The 14,421-nt window shown below is 33.5% G+C and overlaps 2 protein-coding genes across 2 annotated transcripts; both read left to right on the top strand.

Moving 5' to 3' along the window:
• The first annotated feature begins 544 nt into the window (after window positions 1–544).
• Window positions 545–2,484, top strand: LOC110795002 (F-box protein CPR1-like). The gene has a single exon (XM_021999973.2). It carries the CDS (start codon window positions 716–718, stop codon window positions 2,222–2,224), a length of 1,509 nt encoding a protein of 502 aa, XP_021855665.1. The 5' UTR covers window positions 545–715; the 3' UTR covers window positions 2,225–2,484.
• Window positions 2,485–7,938: 5,454 nt separating this feature from the next.
• Window positions 7,939–9,761, top strand: LOC110795014 (F-box protein At4g22390). Its single transcript, XM_021999985.2, has one exon. It carries the CDS (start codon window positions 8,087–8,089, stop codon window positions 9,467–9,469), a length of 1,383 nt encoding a protein of 460 aa, XP_021855677.1. The 5' UTR covers window positions 7,939–8,086; the 3' UTR covers window positions 9,470–9,761.
• The last annotated feature ends 4,660 nt before the right edge of the window (window positions 9,762–14,421 follow it).

Genomic DNA, 14,421 nt, shown 5'->3' on the forward strand with positions numbered 1-14,421 from the left:
TTAAAGTTTTCAAAAACTGATAAAAGTTGATCTTATCTAAACCCGATCTGGTAATAATAATCGATAAAACTCGAAAAACGTTTTTTTACACTCTTATGGGCACATAGCGCACACTAGAGGTGTCAACACACCAAGTCTGCTTGCGAACTATTCTACGCTTCGCTTGTATGAAACTCGGTCAAAACTCAACTCGAGATCTTAACGAGCCCAGATTGCGGGTCGAATGGTATTAAATACTAATAAGTTTTATAAAATAATCTTTTACATAAATTAACTCTTAATAGAACTCTATGATTAACATATAAAACATGAAAACTTTAAACGTCCATATTAATTTAAGATTTAATGATCGAGCCTTAAAAGTTTCGAGGCCGAGCTTAATTTTCCAGGCTCAACAAGGTTCGAGCTCGAGCTCGAGCCGAGCTTACTTAGACTCAATCTTGGCTCAGCGCATTAACACGCCTTTCGCACGCTGATCCTCATCATTCATAGTTCGCTACTTCGCTAAGACCCAAACCGATTATATATAGTCTGTCCATTTACAATTGCAATCTCGATTTGTTAACTCTAGGAGCAAATCCCCAAGTCCCATAAAATCAAACCCAAAATTCAGGTGTGATAAATTCTCCGACACGAAATTTCAGGGTTTATGCCATTTCATTTTCCAGCTAATTTCCTCTCATTTTGCTCTGCTTCTCACTAAACCCCCACAACAATGGCATCCTTAACCCTTCCAATGGATTTAATCACCTCCATTCTCACCCGATTACCCGCAAAATCACTAGCTCGCTTCAAATGCGTTTCAAAAACTTGGAATTCCTTACTCCATAGCCCCAATTTCTCTAAACTTTACCTCGCCCATTCTCTCTCCTCTGACCATCGTCTTCTCATCGTCAACTATGGAAGTCACCTTGAATCGACGCCATTGAAGCGGAGTTCCAAGCTCGACATCGCTACTACTATTACTGCTACTTCAAGGTTTGATTTACCCAATTTATTTTCCGGTTATGAGTTTTCGATTTGTGGGTCTGTTAATGGGTTGATAGCTTTGGTTTGTACAAAAGTTGAGAGCCCTCAATTGTTGGAGGTTATTTTGTGGAACCCATCTACTAATTTCCATGTTGTACTGCCTCATCCCCCTCCTGTTGATGAGTTGCCTTCGGAATTTAGGGGTGTTAGTTTCGGTTTTGGGTACGATTCTTCTATGGATGACTATAGGATTGTGAGGATTGCTGACTATTTTATTTCTAGTGATTGTGGTAGTGGTTCTGAAAACGGCGGTGGTGGTGGTAGCGGGGATGAAAATGGCGGTTCTGGTGATGGCGGTGGTGGTGAGGATGGTAGTGACGGTGATGGTAGTGGGGGTGATGGTGATGGCGGTGGTGATCATGGTAGTGAGGGAGATGATGGTAGTGTTGGTGGAGGAGGTGGTGAAGATAGTGGTGTAGAAGAGGATGGTGGTGGTGGTGATGATGGTAACGGCCGTGGTCGTGTTTGTCCATGTTGTGGCAATAACAAATTTGGTTTTGTAATTAGGGAAGTAATGGTATATAGCTTGAGAGATAGACATTGGACACTAGTTGAAATAGGATTTCATGGTGAAATAATGTCATGGTTTTGCCCTGGTGCAGTCATCAAGAACAATTTAGTTCACTGGATCTTTTGGGAACTTGCAGAGGGAAAGCCTCGGCTTCGAGGGTTTGATCTATCCTCTTTGAAGTGGACTGCTGCCAATGATTTGGCTTTGCCTGACTTGACAGGAACAGAGAAAAAGGGTTGTGAATCTGATGATAATGATGGTGATTCTTTTTCTGATTATAAACTTACGCCTAATGATATTGTTGTGTTGGGGGTTTTAGATGAATGCTTATGCCTAGTGACTCGAATTTGCCCCGAGTTTCATGATGTCTATGTTTGGGTGATGAAAGAGTACGGTGTGAAAGAGTCCTGGACTAAATTGTTCAATATCACCGAGGCCAGCATAGTTGGACCTTTGGTGAGTGCTCCACTTTCTTGTTCCAGAAAAGGAGATGAAGTTCTGTTGAGAAGAGAAAATGACAATGGTGGGCTTTGCTGTTATGATATGAAGGACAAAGCTGTCAAACCTGCTCTTAAGATTCCCAGCAGCCTGAAGATTCATGGTGTCAATCTTTGTGTCGTGAGCCTTGTTCCAGCCTCCTATTCGGAGATGATTGGTTCTTCAGTGGATGAACCAAATGCGTGAGTCATATCTTTCTTATTCATCTTGTTTGGACTTTGGAGGATAATCGGTCATGTTTTTTTGCTTAGTTATTTGAGTTGCTGCATTGCTGAGAGTAGATGGTTCCTAATGCGTAGATCAGACCCATGGTTGCTTATTAATTACTTGTGTTTTCTCTTGTTATGACTTAATTTCTGTATTCCTGGTTATGATGCCTTGCAGAACTCGATTACACCTGTATTCGATCTTGAAATGAGCTATGATATATGAAGTTTTATGTTTAACTCCAGAATGAATTATTTCCTCATACGTTTGTTGTCTACATACTCCCTCCGTCCCGGAATACTTGACCTGTTTTCCTTATCGGGCCGTCCCTTAATACTTGACCTGTTTCTAAAAATAGAAATATTCTAACAATATTATATTATTTCTCACTCCACCCCTATTAACCCACCTACCCCCTACTCCATACAAAAAATAATTAAAAATTCAACCCCTACTCTCCCCATCCCCACCCCTTTACACATTTCCCACTAACTACATTAAAATAATACCCCACTATCAACTACTACCTATTAAATTAAATAAGTCAATTCAAGTCCCTTAAACTCTGTGCCGGTCAAACCGGGTCGAGTATTCCGGAACGGAGGGAGTATGTTGTTAATTACGTACTCTAATGGGGAAATCTTAGAGGGATGGAGGGAGTATGTGCCTTTCGGTATGAGTCCAAGAAACATCTCATTGGAACTTATAACCTTATGGGACTACCACTACAGAAATTAAGATCAACAACAACTTTTGTTGTATGAACGCAGGAGAATTGACTATGACTTTGCTATCTCATACTTATTCTTTTGGTTCATCCGTCCATACACTCTCACAGTACTCTGTATTTGATTGGCTCCATATAGTTAGTAAGGACTACATTTTTTGTGCTCTGATTTAGTCTTAATTCGTACAAGAAACTTATTATTATTAGGAGATTAATAAAGAGATTATTGAAGAACAATTTAGTTTAATCGTTTCCTAGCACACTGCAAGTGATCTTTCCATTTGGATTCAGAACCTGAAGGAGCACACTGTGAGTGCTTTTCTACTTGTGTTATCTCTTTCAATGAATCTTAATTATACTATATGTCCTTGTGTTATTGTTCTTATCTTATTTATACTATACGTACTGTGGATTTGTGGTACACCAACACGAAGATCGGACGTTGTGTTGTCAAATGGTACTTACTAGGCTTTTTTATCGAAAAAAATGAACAAATACGTATACAAATGAACCACAAAATTTGAAATTTTTTCATATACAGGACAGTAAGAAAAGACATGAATTTAGTTTAAAATGCTAGCTAAAGTCGAAGGAGCGGTCTCTAAGACGTTGAGGCGTAGAGCGGTTGAGGTGGCAAAAACTGACCCAACCCACCAACCCACTCGAAACCAACCCAATATAAAGGGTTGGGTTAAGATTTTAACCGTTCAATTCAATGGCTCAGGTGGAAATTTACAACCCGAAAGCAATTCGTCTAACCCATATAACTAATTGGGTAAGATTTACCAGCAACAAAGTTTAATTTTGTGTATTTTTATCTTTGTACAATGCCTATCTTTCCAATACTTATTTGTCTATCTTTATCTATCTTTTCTACAAATTAAACTATCGAATCTATGGTCATTTCCTAAATAACAGTGAAGAAAGACTAGAAGAAAAAGTAAATAATAAGCCCATTCATAGCCTATCAGTGTCGTCTCTTCTTCAGCTTAAAAGACCAATTTTACTCACCTGACTTTCCTTTTTCATTTATTAAAAAATTTATTGCTAAACTATTTCACCAACTATTCAAGTTTTAGCAAATATTTACTCCGTAATATAGATCTGTAAAATGTTATGTAAAAGATTTTGTTTCTCATTTTTTCCTTCGACATTGAATAATTATTTGATGTTTTGATTCATGTCAAATACTTATTGAAGTATTAGTTTTTTCCATGAGATTTGCCTCGAAAAAATCACCCATTCTATTACATTTTACTAAAACATACACTTTCCTAATAAAAAAAATTCCCACCAAAACTTTTCTTCTTACTCCCGATTTATTAATTTATATATCTCAATTAACTTTTATGGAAAAGAATCATTATTTTGATTAAAATTTAATTATCTTTCCCTATTTATATGATCTTCAATATAAATTTTCAAATGTAATTAATTTTATTTCTCAAAAATAAAATTTGTAAAATCATACGGAGTATAATATATCATAACTTTATTAATCTTTTGACAATCTGCAAAATCGTTTGTATTTTTTTAACAATTCTTTTATTATTCAAACATTTTACAAAAAGATGGTAAAATAATTTTTTAAAAATACACGTGCATGCACGGGATATAATCTACAGTTAGTAATAAAGTCAAGTTAATTTACACTTAAAGGGAAAAAATACTTAAACAGGTCAACTTCATATCAACCTGTTTATAATAAGGTTGGGTTGGGTTGAGAATCTCAACCATTTATAAATGGGTCGGCGTGATTCCGACCCAACCCAATCCATTGCCAACTCTTGTGAGACGATTCTCTTATAGCACGCCTTAATTGACTAGCCAACCAACGGGATATGATTTTCAAAATGTCTTATGCGCGACAAGGTGTACAATAAATTTATTGTACCTCTGGATAACTTTTACCTAATTTTTTTTTTACTTTTAACTAACTTTTAATATATTTTGAATAACTTTTATATTATAAAAAAAATGTTGATAGAAAAACATTTTAGAAGATTAAATGATTAATTTTAGGAAAATTTGTAAATATTAATCCAACCTTTGCCCGATTTTCTTTAATTAAGCCAACCTATGCAATATTTCTGAATAATCCAACCTTTATGACCCAACTACTATTATTAAGCCTGTGTGACCGGTTACCTGTTACAAAGTCAACATTAAAAACGTTGACAACCAGAAGTTGATTTTCCTCCTAAAATTTTGGACACGTCACATCACATGCCACCTAAACAGGATTTTCTAATTTTTTTTTCCAAAAAACCCTTAACCCTTCTCTCCTCTTAACCCTTAACCCTTAACCCAGATCCAACAGTTGATTGGTTTAACCCAGTCATAGCAATTGCTGATTATTTTTGACGAACTTCGAATGGAGAGGTATGAGGGATCAACAATGGTGGAGAAGAGGTAGAAGAGAAATGATGAACAGAGGAGAGAGGAACGAAAATTGCAGAGATGAAGCAATTAAATCGCAGAGGAGAGAGGAACGAACATTAGAATAACAATTAAAAAAATGAGGGGAAAAAAAATTATAACGGTTATATTGCCACGTAAGGGTGAATACCGGTTACAGCAGGTTATTAACTTGCTAGGCTTAATAATAGTAGTTGGGTCATAAAGGTTGGATTATTTAGAAATATTGCATAGGTAGGCTTAATTAAAGAAAATCGGGCAAAGGTTGGATTAATAATTACAAATTTTCCTTAATTTTATACATTATTAGTGATTTAATTATTTTTAGTAAAATGAAAAATATCACCAAAATTAGATAACTTTTAAGCATTTTATTGTACACCACTCGTAAATAAGAAATTGTACATAAACATGAATTACTTGAAACATCCAAGTGAATATAATATACTACTCTATAATTTTTAACATAATGCACACCATAATATGATGATCAAAGGAGTAACACAAACCATTGTTGGGCCAAACACCCGTTAGATTGAATCACGAACTAAAAGATAGTCATGCTTTTATGTTGGACCCACTCCCTTTTCTTATTTTGAACATCAATAAACTCTTCATCACTACTTGCTGCCTCTCCGTCATCGATTACCACTTCAATGTCACTCAAGTATGCCTCCTCAAAACCATCCTCATTTATGCGTCCTTCCACCACTTTTCCATTCAAAGTGACAACTTCTACTGGTATGTTGATAATTGTCCTGTCCAATTCCCTTTTGTAATCAAAATTTAAATTTACATCATACAAAGTATTTCCATTGTCATCTTCTTCACAAGAATTAAATAGGAACAATTGAATGACCCCATGTGTAACCGCTTCAACACGAAGTTCCTCGACTGTTTCATCGTCACATACAATTTGTAGACCTCTTCCCTTAAGGAGAAAGAAGGTATCCACATAAGCACCACAATAACCTAAGCTTTTTATCATCTTTTCTAGATTCTTCGTAGTAAAATTATTGATATTTATTGTTCCCTCGACACAAGAGCCTCCCACATATTCTATACCCTCCTCTACATCATCATTGAACTCTATTTTCCCTCCGTGAAAACACTTCAAATTCACAATGTTTGCAGCTTCGGTACCTATCACCATAAATACATGTATATAAAATTATTAGAATGCATGCTATTCTATTTATTGTCAAAGACAGGTATTAGGTGTATTAGTGGCATACTGTTAATTTATTTTGTTTGATCCAACAAAAGGTTATATCCATATGATTTTAGCTCTACTGATTTTAACACCTCTATGGTAATTAATATAGGATCAATTTTCTTTTTTAATGACAAAATATAACACAATAAGCATGGAGATCTATCAAACATTGTAGGTAATGGTTTTACAGCTTCATTTATTGTCAACATTGATTGATATTGATGAAAAAAATAGATTTGTACAATCTTGTTAATGGTTGTTTGCTGGTAAACCCTAATATCGAAAATTTTCAGGTATGGACAATAAACAATAAAGGGGTACGTACAGAAAATGAATTACATACCTGGCGTAGAAGACGACATTGAAGAAAGATGGAGAAGGCTGTAGAGGGGAATGTGAGCAGAAGCATAAATGGTGGAGAGAAGGAGATGAATATGGAGGCAAACTCCCAAGAAAATAAACGTCGGTTTTTTAAGCCTTTTGATAGATTAGTGTATTAAGATATTTTTTGAGTATTTTAAGCGTATATAGAGAAATATTTGTGTGTATTTTAGCGTATATAAAGAAATTAATACCTGTTTCAATTATTTGTATTTTATATTCCCAAAATACGTTTTAAATTGCTCCAAAAGATAACATTGGTTTTCAATTGCACATTTATAAAGGTTTAGGGGTCAAATTGCTACAATCACAAGAAATGGGGTTAAATTGCACGTGCGATAGAAGTTGAGGGGTTAATTTGCTGCATTGCCGTACTTATAATACTCATGTTGATTTTAAAAGCTGACATCATAATTAAAAAACTATTTTTTATGGTTTACATATTTTTATTTTTAACAAAACAGAAAATTAAAAGTAAATAACGTTGCCGAATGGGCCGTAAAGGACTTGCTGTGTCATCAACTCCATAAGGGAACTACAAAATTACATCAAAAAAAAAAAGTTAAACAAACTGTGATCTATTTTATACAAATACAAGTAATCAGACTTGTCATTAGGACAAGATCTCAATGGTATGAAATCGTTTGAAACTAATTATGTTTTTACGAAGGGATATTGGAGGGAGAGGCTCATGTCGTAGCTATATAAATCGTTTAAACTTATTATATACCGACTATGGTGATCAAACATATCACGATGGTGAAAATTATGTGATTTACATATTAAGTCATACATACATACTATCATTATTATTTTTTACGGAGAGATAGAACGGATATTTTATCTATTGCATTATTGGTTCATTAAACATTATTCACCAAATTTAAGATGTATATTGGCCCATATTTAAGTCACCCATTAAAAAGCCCAAATCGCCTAATTCTCCTTCATTTTAGGGGTTTTGCCATTTTTGGGGAAAATGAAGCCGTGACACCCAAGGCTTTGCAAAATAAAACCGCACTCAGTCTCACCATCAAAACCAACACACTTTTCACCATTTTTTTTTTGCTCTGCTTCAATTCCCACGAAATCAACAGCAATGGCGCAACTCCCCACGGATTTAGTCACATCCATTCTCACCCGATTGCCTACAAAGTCTCTAATTCGCTTCAAATCCGTTTCCAAGGCTTGGAATTCCTTAATCAGCACCCCGGATTTCGTCGGACTTCACCTCGCTCATTCTCTCTCCTCTGACCACCGCCTTCTCATCGTCAACTATGGAGGTCACTTGGAATCGACACCATTGGTGTTTGGCTCGGATTTCGGTGGTGCTGTTACTTCGAGGTTTGATTTACCCACTTCTTTTTCTGGATTCGAGGTTTCGATTTGTGGGTGTTGTAATGGAATTGTAGCTTTGGTTTGTAGAAATGTTGATGACCCTCGATTGTTTAAGTTTGTTTTGTGGAATCCTTCAAGTAATACCCATTTTGTACTGCCTCCTATTCCTGTTGATTCTGATTTGACTTCGGAATTTATGGGTGTTAGTTTTGGTTTTGGTTATGATTGTGGAAGTGATGATTATAAGATTGTGAGGATTGTTGAATATTTTCACACTAGTGATGGTGATGGTGATGGTGGTGGCGGTAATGATGTCGATATTGATGGTGGCAGTGATATCGATATCGATGTTGGTGGTGGTGGTGGTGATGACGATGAGGATGGTAGTGATGACGATGAGGATGATGATGTGTATGGTATTGGCGATCCTTATGGGAGTGACGACAGTAGTTATGATGGTGACGAAAGTGGTGGTTGTAGAATGGGTTTCATATACAGGGAAGTCATGGTTTATAGCTTAAGAAATAATTGTTGGGAAATGATTCATGTTGTATATTTTGGTGATGAGATGAAATGGTTTTGTCCTGGAGCAGTGATTAACAAAAGTATAGTTCATTGGATTTTCTGGAAGTATGGTAAGGGAGAACCACGGCTTCGAGGGCTTGATCTCTCCTCCTACAAGTGGAAGAAATTGGCCTTACCTGATTTCAGGGGAAAGGAGATGATAAACAGTCCTGGTGATGATGATGATGATGATTCGTTGTCTAAGTCCGGATTTGAAGCTAGTGCTATCGTTGTTTTAGGTGTTTTGGATGAATGTTTGTGCATTGTTACAAGAATTTGCCCTGAGTTCGACAATGCTTATGTTTGGGTGATGAAAGAGTATGACATGAAAGAGTCTTGGACTAAATTGTTTAACCTTACAGAGGCTAGCATAGTTGGACCATTGTTGAGTCCTCCACTCCCTTGTTCCAAAGGAGGAGATGAAGTTCTGTTGAGGAAACCAAACGAAGATGGTGGCCTTTGCTGGTATGACTTCAAAGGCAAAACTGTTAAGGCTCAACCTAAGATTTCTAATGGCCTCACCCTTCGTGATGTCAACCTATGTGTCGAAAGCCTTGTTCCTGTTAATCTTGCAGTCTGATAGTCATGTTTTTTGTTTAGCTACTTGATGAGTAGCTTAATAGATTAGCTGTTTATAATGCATAGTCCCCTGCCCTGTTCGGTTGCCAATGATTTCAAGTGTCAATTATGTTTAAACCTTTTTCATTGAGTCGTCTATAGTTTTGTTAAGAACTCCTGGTTGAGATGTTATCATATACAAGTACTCCGTATGAAGTTTTACTTTGTAAAGAGTTATCTTTATATATGAGCATACTTATATGTTTACTGTCAATGTAACGTTCCTTTCGGTATGAATACAGGTTAACATGTCATTCGTGTTCATTACTTTGCTAATTATATGCTTTCGTGCCTGCCAATTTTATGCGAATGATATTGAAGTTTTCACATATAAGTATTGGGTTGGCAGTTGGCACCATCCTTCTAGCTTCAATAGTGTTCAGTATACATTTTCCTTGATGAGATAGCTTCAATAGAGTTCTTGTTTACTTAGGGTTTAATTAGAGATCTTATCTACTTAGATTTTATTTGTTAGCTGCTTCGTATCAAGATTAGAGTTTCTGTAATACTGAATTTTCAATAACTGACGTGTAGTCAGATTTTAATCCTTTTAATTGTTTTCGTAGTTACGTTTTTATCTTTTAAAGATAAGTATTTTAGTTGACGTTAAATTAGATGTACTAGTAGTCTTTTAAATTAGTTGACGTTCCATATATGATCCTACAAGCAGCCTATTAATTGCTGGTTATAACAGCAAAACCAGAAGTTCCAGATACCCTACTCAAGTCCTGCTTTACAATTATCAGACATTCGGATAGACCTATATATAAAACCTATATTTCACAAACAACCAATTCAATCTCAGAATTTGAGTCAATGTAAAATGATTTGCCGAATTCCAAACTAGTTTTCATTAAGACATATCTTTATTCTCCAAGTCATGCTTAGCCCTCCTCAAGCTCCAAATTAGCATATAGGATCTCACATGCTCACAGCTAGTAAATAATAAATAATAAATAATAAATAATAAATAATAAATAATAAATAATAAATAATAAATAATAATTAATAATTAATAAATAATAATTAATAATTATTAATTAATAATCAATAATTAATAATTAATAATCAATAATCAATAATCAAAAATCAATAATCAAAAATTAATAATTAATAATTAAAAATAAAAAATAAAAAATAAAAAATTAATAAATAATAAATAATACTCCCTCCATTTCTTTTTGATGTATCCATTTGGAATCTGGTGTGGTTTTTAAGAAAGTTGGAATATTGGTTTATATGGGTATAAGTGTAATGATTGGGTGTAAGAGAAATGATTGGGTGTAAGAGATTATAATAAATAAAAGAGTGAGAAAATAATAAAGAAATAAGATAAGAGAGAGGAGTGATAATGATGGGTGATAAAGGAGGTGAGAGAGTGGGTATATGGGGAAGGGAAAAGAATTAAATATTATGGGTGGGGAAAATTAGGTGGGAATATGGGTAGAATCTTTAGGTATTTTGGTAATTAGATAGAAATGTAAGGGTATTTTAGGATAAATGTATGTCCAAAAATAGAATAGATTCTAAATGGATACAACAATATGAAACGCTTAAAATGGAAACGGATACAACAAAAAGAAATGGAGGGAGTAAATAATAAATAATAAATAATAATTAATCATTAATAATTAATAATTAATAATTAATAATTAATAATCAATAATCAATAATTAATAATCAATAATCAATAATCAATAATCAATAATCAATAATAAATAATAATAAATAATATTAATATTGGAACTTATTGGAACTTATTGGAACTTATTGAAACTTATCTGAACTTATTAAAACTTATTGGAACTTATCTGAACTTATTGGAACTTATTGAAACTTATCTGAACTTATCTGAACTTATCTGAACATATTAGAACTGAAACTTATTTTTTTAAGGTGAACAGAACGCACCCTTACTTGTCACAACTGAGTGGTTTACTGTTTACGGAGCCGATAAATTCCCCTCAATCATCATCCATCTGTATCCCGGGCCCCTCATATGCAAACTCCACAAAGACTACCAAAACTTGTTATACCGACATTAATCAATTAACTGGGCCAAAGGGCTAATATTATCAAACAAGAAAAACTTAAGCTTGGCTGACAAAACATACACACAACTTGAGGAAATTAAACTAATTAAACATTTGAGCACTTCTATGATGGTCATTAACATGTACCAAGCATTGACATGTGATTGTACAAGGGAGTTAATAGGTTCATTCTTTCAGAAGACCATATATCGCAGAGAACAAGAGCTTGAAATTTGAATTACTAATTTACTACATCTAGGGCAATCAGCATTATACAACAAAATACCAAGGATTCTTACACAACTGGATTTCACATCTTCAAGTCGAGTATTCATTGTTCCCTGCAATCAGAAATCATATATTTGTCAATTCATCTGCAACACAAATTTCTATTTTTAATTTACTGACTGTTATTTTGCTGTCTGAAAAAAAAATGGCATTCATCAATCCTTTGCTCAATAATGCGAGAAGAAAGAAAGGTATTCAAGTGACAATTCTTTGCATTAGAATTCAGGATAGTTCCTTCCAATACCTACTAGGCCAATCTGCCAGGTAACTTTCCTGCAGCCACATTTTACTAGTCTTTGATCAATGCACTTGTTCTTCTATACTAACTAGATTTGGACCTGTGCAACGCACAGATGAGATTAAATTTGTTTACGAAGTATAACTAATTACTCGTAAATAATAATTTATAAATAGAAAATATATTTTAAGTAAATAAAATTGATTTATATTCGATATGTGTGTTTGAGAAAATATAAGGTACAAATTAAAAATAACGACGTAGTAAAATTTAGAATTTTTGTAAAACATAATTAGTTTAAATTAACCACTTAAGCATGGTGTTATACTACTTACGTAAAATACAAATTTTAAACTTGTTATTTTTTCATCTTATTTTCATATTACCGGGGATAAATTGAAGAGAAATTATGTTATAAAAAAATAAGTTAAGTTTAAAAAAGAATATGAATTACACGATTTCGTCTCGAAAAGAATCTTTTCCAAGATTGTCATGGTAGAAAATTCTGTCAACGATGTTACGGAGTATTAAAGAATCAAACGTCATAACAATAGTTTTAAAATGATGTACACGTACGTGAAACATGTATATTACGGAGCGCTATTACTCTAATATATACTCGCTCATATCCATGAAATTTTTCCTATTTAATATTCATGCGGCCGTATTTAATATTGAGTGTTAAAGAGGGAGATGAAGTGGAAAAGGTTGAATAAATATATGAATTAAATGGTGAATAATAAAATGAAAAATTGTAAATAAAATAAAATTATGCATGGATGAAAGATGGGGTTACACATGTCATCTAATTATCTATGGTTATCCTTTTTAAATACTAGGTATAGATATTGACTAGAGGTGTAATTAAAAAAGAGTCGAAAGTTAATTTATACTCTGTATCTGTTTATTGTGTTATTAATCTATTGTTTGGATTAACTAGCCAAATTGTTAGGTTAAACATTTTTTGTTGATTGTAAAATTATCAACCATTGTACTTTTTACAAATAACTCTTGGAATTTAATTTCTAATACATTTTCTACATATGCTATGAAATAAACATGTTATACTAATAGAAAATACGGTGTAATATTCCGTACACACAATCAGTGGCGGACCCAGGATTTTCAATCAGGGGGGCACTGATCTTCAACATTATTGCCGATGTGGAGAAATGATCAGCAAATTAGAAGTCGGTTTTTTTGGTCACTTACGGCCATAATTTTTATGTTTTATTGGTTTAATTGAGGTTAACCTAATTTTTTTATCCTTAATTATCAATATATAAATAAACAAATAAATAAACAACATTAAAGCAAAAATTATTGATTGAAAAAATTATTAACACAGTAACACTCATATTTCATTTTTTCAAAGTAAAACAAAAATATATTCCGTATATTGTTTTGAAGAAAATATTAGTGTTGTAGACTTATATTGTAGGTCATATAAACATCTTGAATTTATTTAGTAACACCAACACACTCATACAAAGTATTTGTTTTCAAAGTCAAAAAATGAATATTCTGAAGAAAGTATTCGTGTCATTAACTTGAATTTTAGATCACCAAAACATCTACCTTCAAAATAGAAAAAAAAAAAAGAGTCATGAAGACATCTACAACCTATTTTGATCCTCTACAAATAAATTATAAAAACAAACCCTCCAAATAACATTTTGTATTTAATTTGTATGCAATAATGTATTACTCAGTAGTCAGTATTATATACGAAGTATTTTATTGATTCAAAATGTTGAATTATCAAAAAAGGGAATAAGAAAAAGTTAAAATAAAACATAAATAGCCAAGTAAAATGTTAATCCGTAGTAATGCTATTTCATATTAAAAAAAAATTGAATTATCATAAAAAGAACGAAAAAATTTTAAAAGAAAGGATAGAAAGAAATGATGAAATATGAAGGCCAAAACATCATCCGAGGAGTCTCGAACCCTGGTCCGGCGACATCCTAAGGACGAATCCAAGCGCAGCAAATTGCCACTGCAACAACAAGTTATTTAAGATAGAACTTACACATTAAATACTAAACATTATATAGCTGCGCTTTTTAAAATACAAAAAACAGTTTTTTTTTTTTTTCCCGGGAGGAGAGGGGCACGTGCCACCCCTGGTCATAGGCTAGGTCCGCCATTGCACACAATGAGTAAAATTTATATACAAGTAAAACTTTTCCCAATAAATTGAAATATAGCCATATGGGCATAACTTGGAACTTTGAAAGAAATTGTGGAGAAGAATTCCAGATGCTAGTAAATTAGAAGAAGAAAAAAAAAAAGTTAAACAAATAGCGCAAAAATACTTGGTGCAGGACTCGAACTTGGATCTCACTACCACAA

The sequence above is a fragment of the Spinacia oleracea genome, chromosome 2 (assembly GCF_020520425.1).
Source record: "Spinacia oleracea cultivar Varoflay chromosome 2, BTI_SOV_V1, whole genome shotgun sequence".
Taxonomy (NCBI): Eukaryota; Viridiplantae; Streptophyta; class Magnoliopsida; order Caryophyllales; family Amaranthaceae; genus Spinacia; species Spinacia oleracea.

Bases quoted from the DNA above. Each gene is read 5' to 3' on its own strand.
- LOC110795002 (XM_021999973.2), top strand. From the start codon at position 716: ATGGCATCCTTAACCCTTCCAATGGATTTAATCACCTCCATTCTCACC.
- LOC110795014 (XM_021999985.2), top strand. From the start codon at position 8,087: ATGGCGCAACTCCCCACGGATTTAGTCACATCCATTCTCACCCGATTG.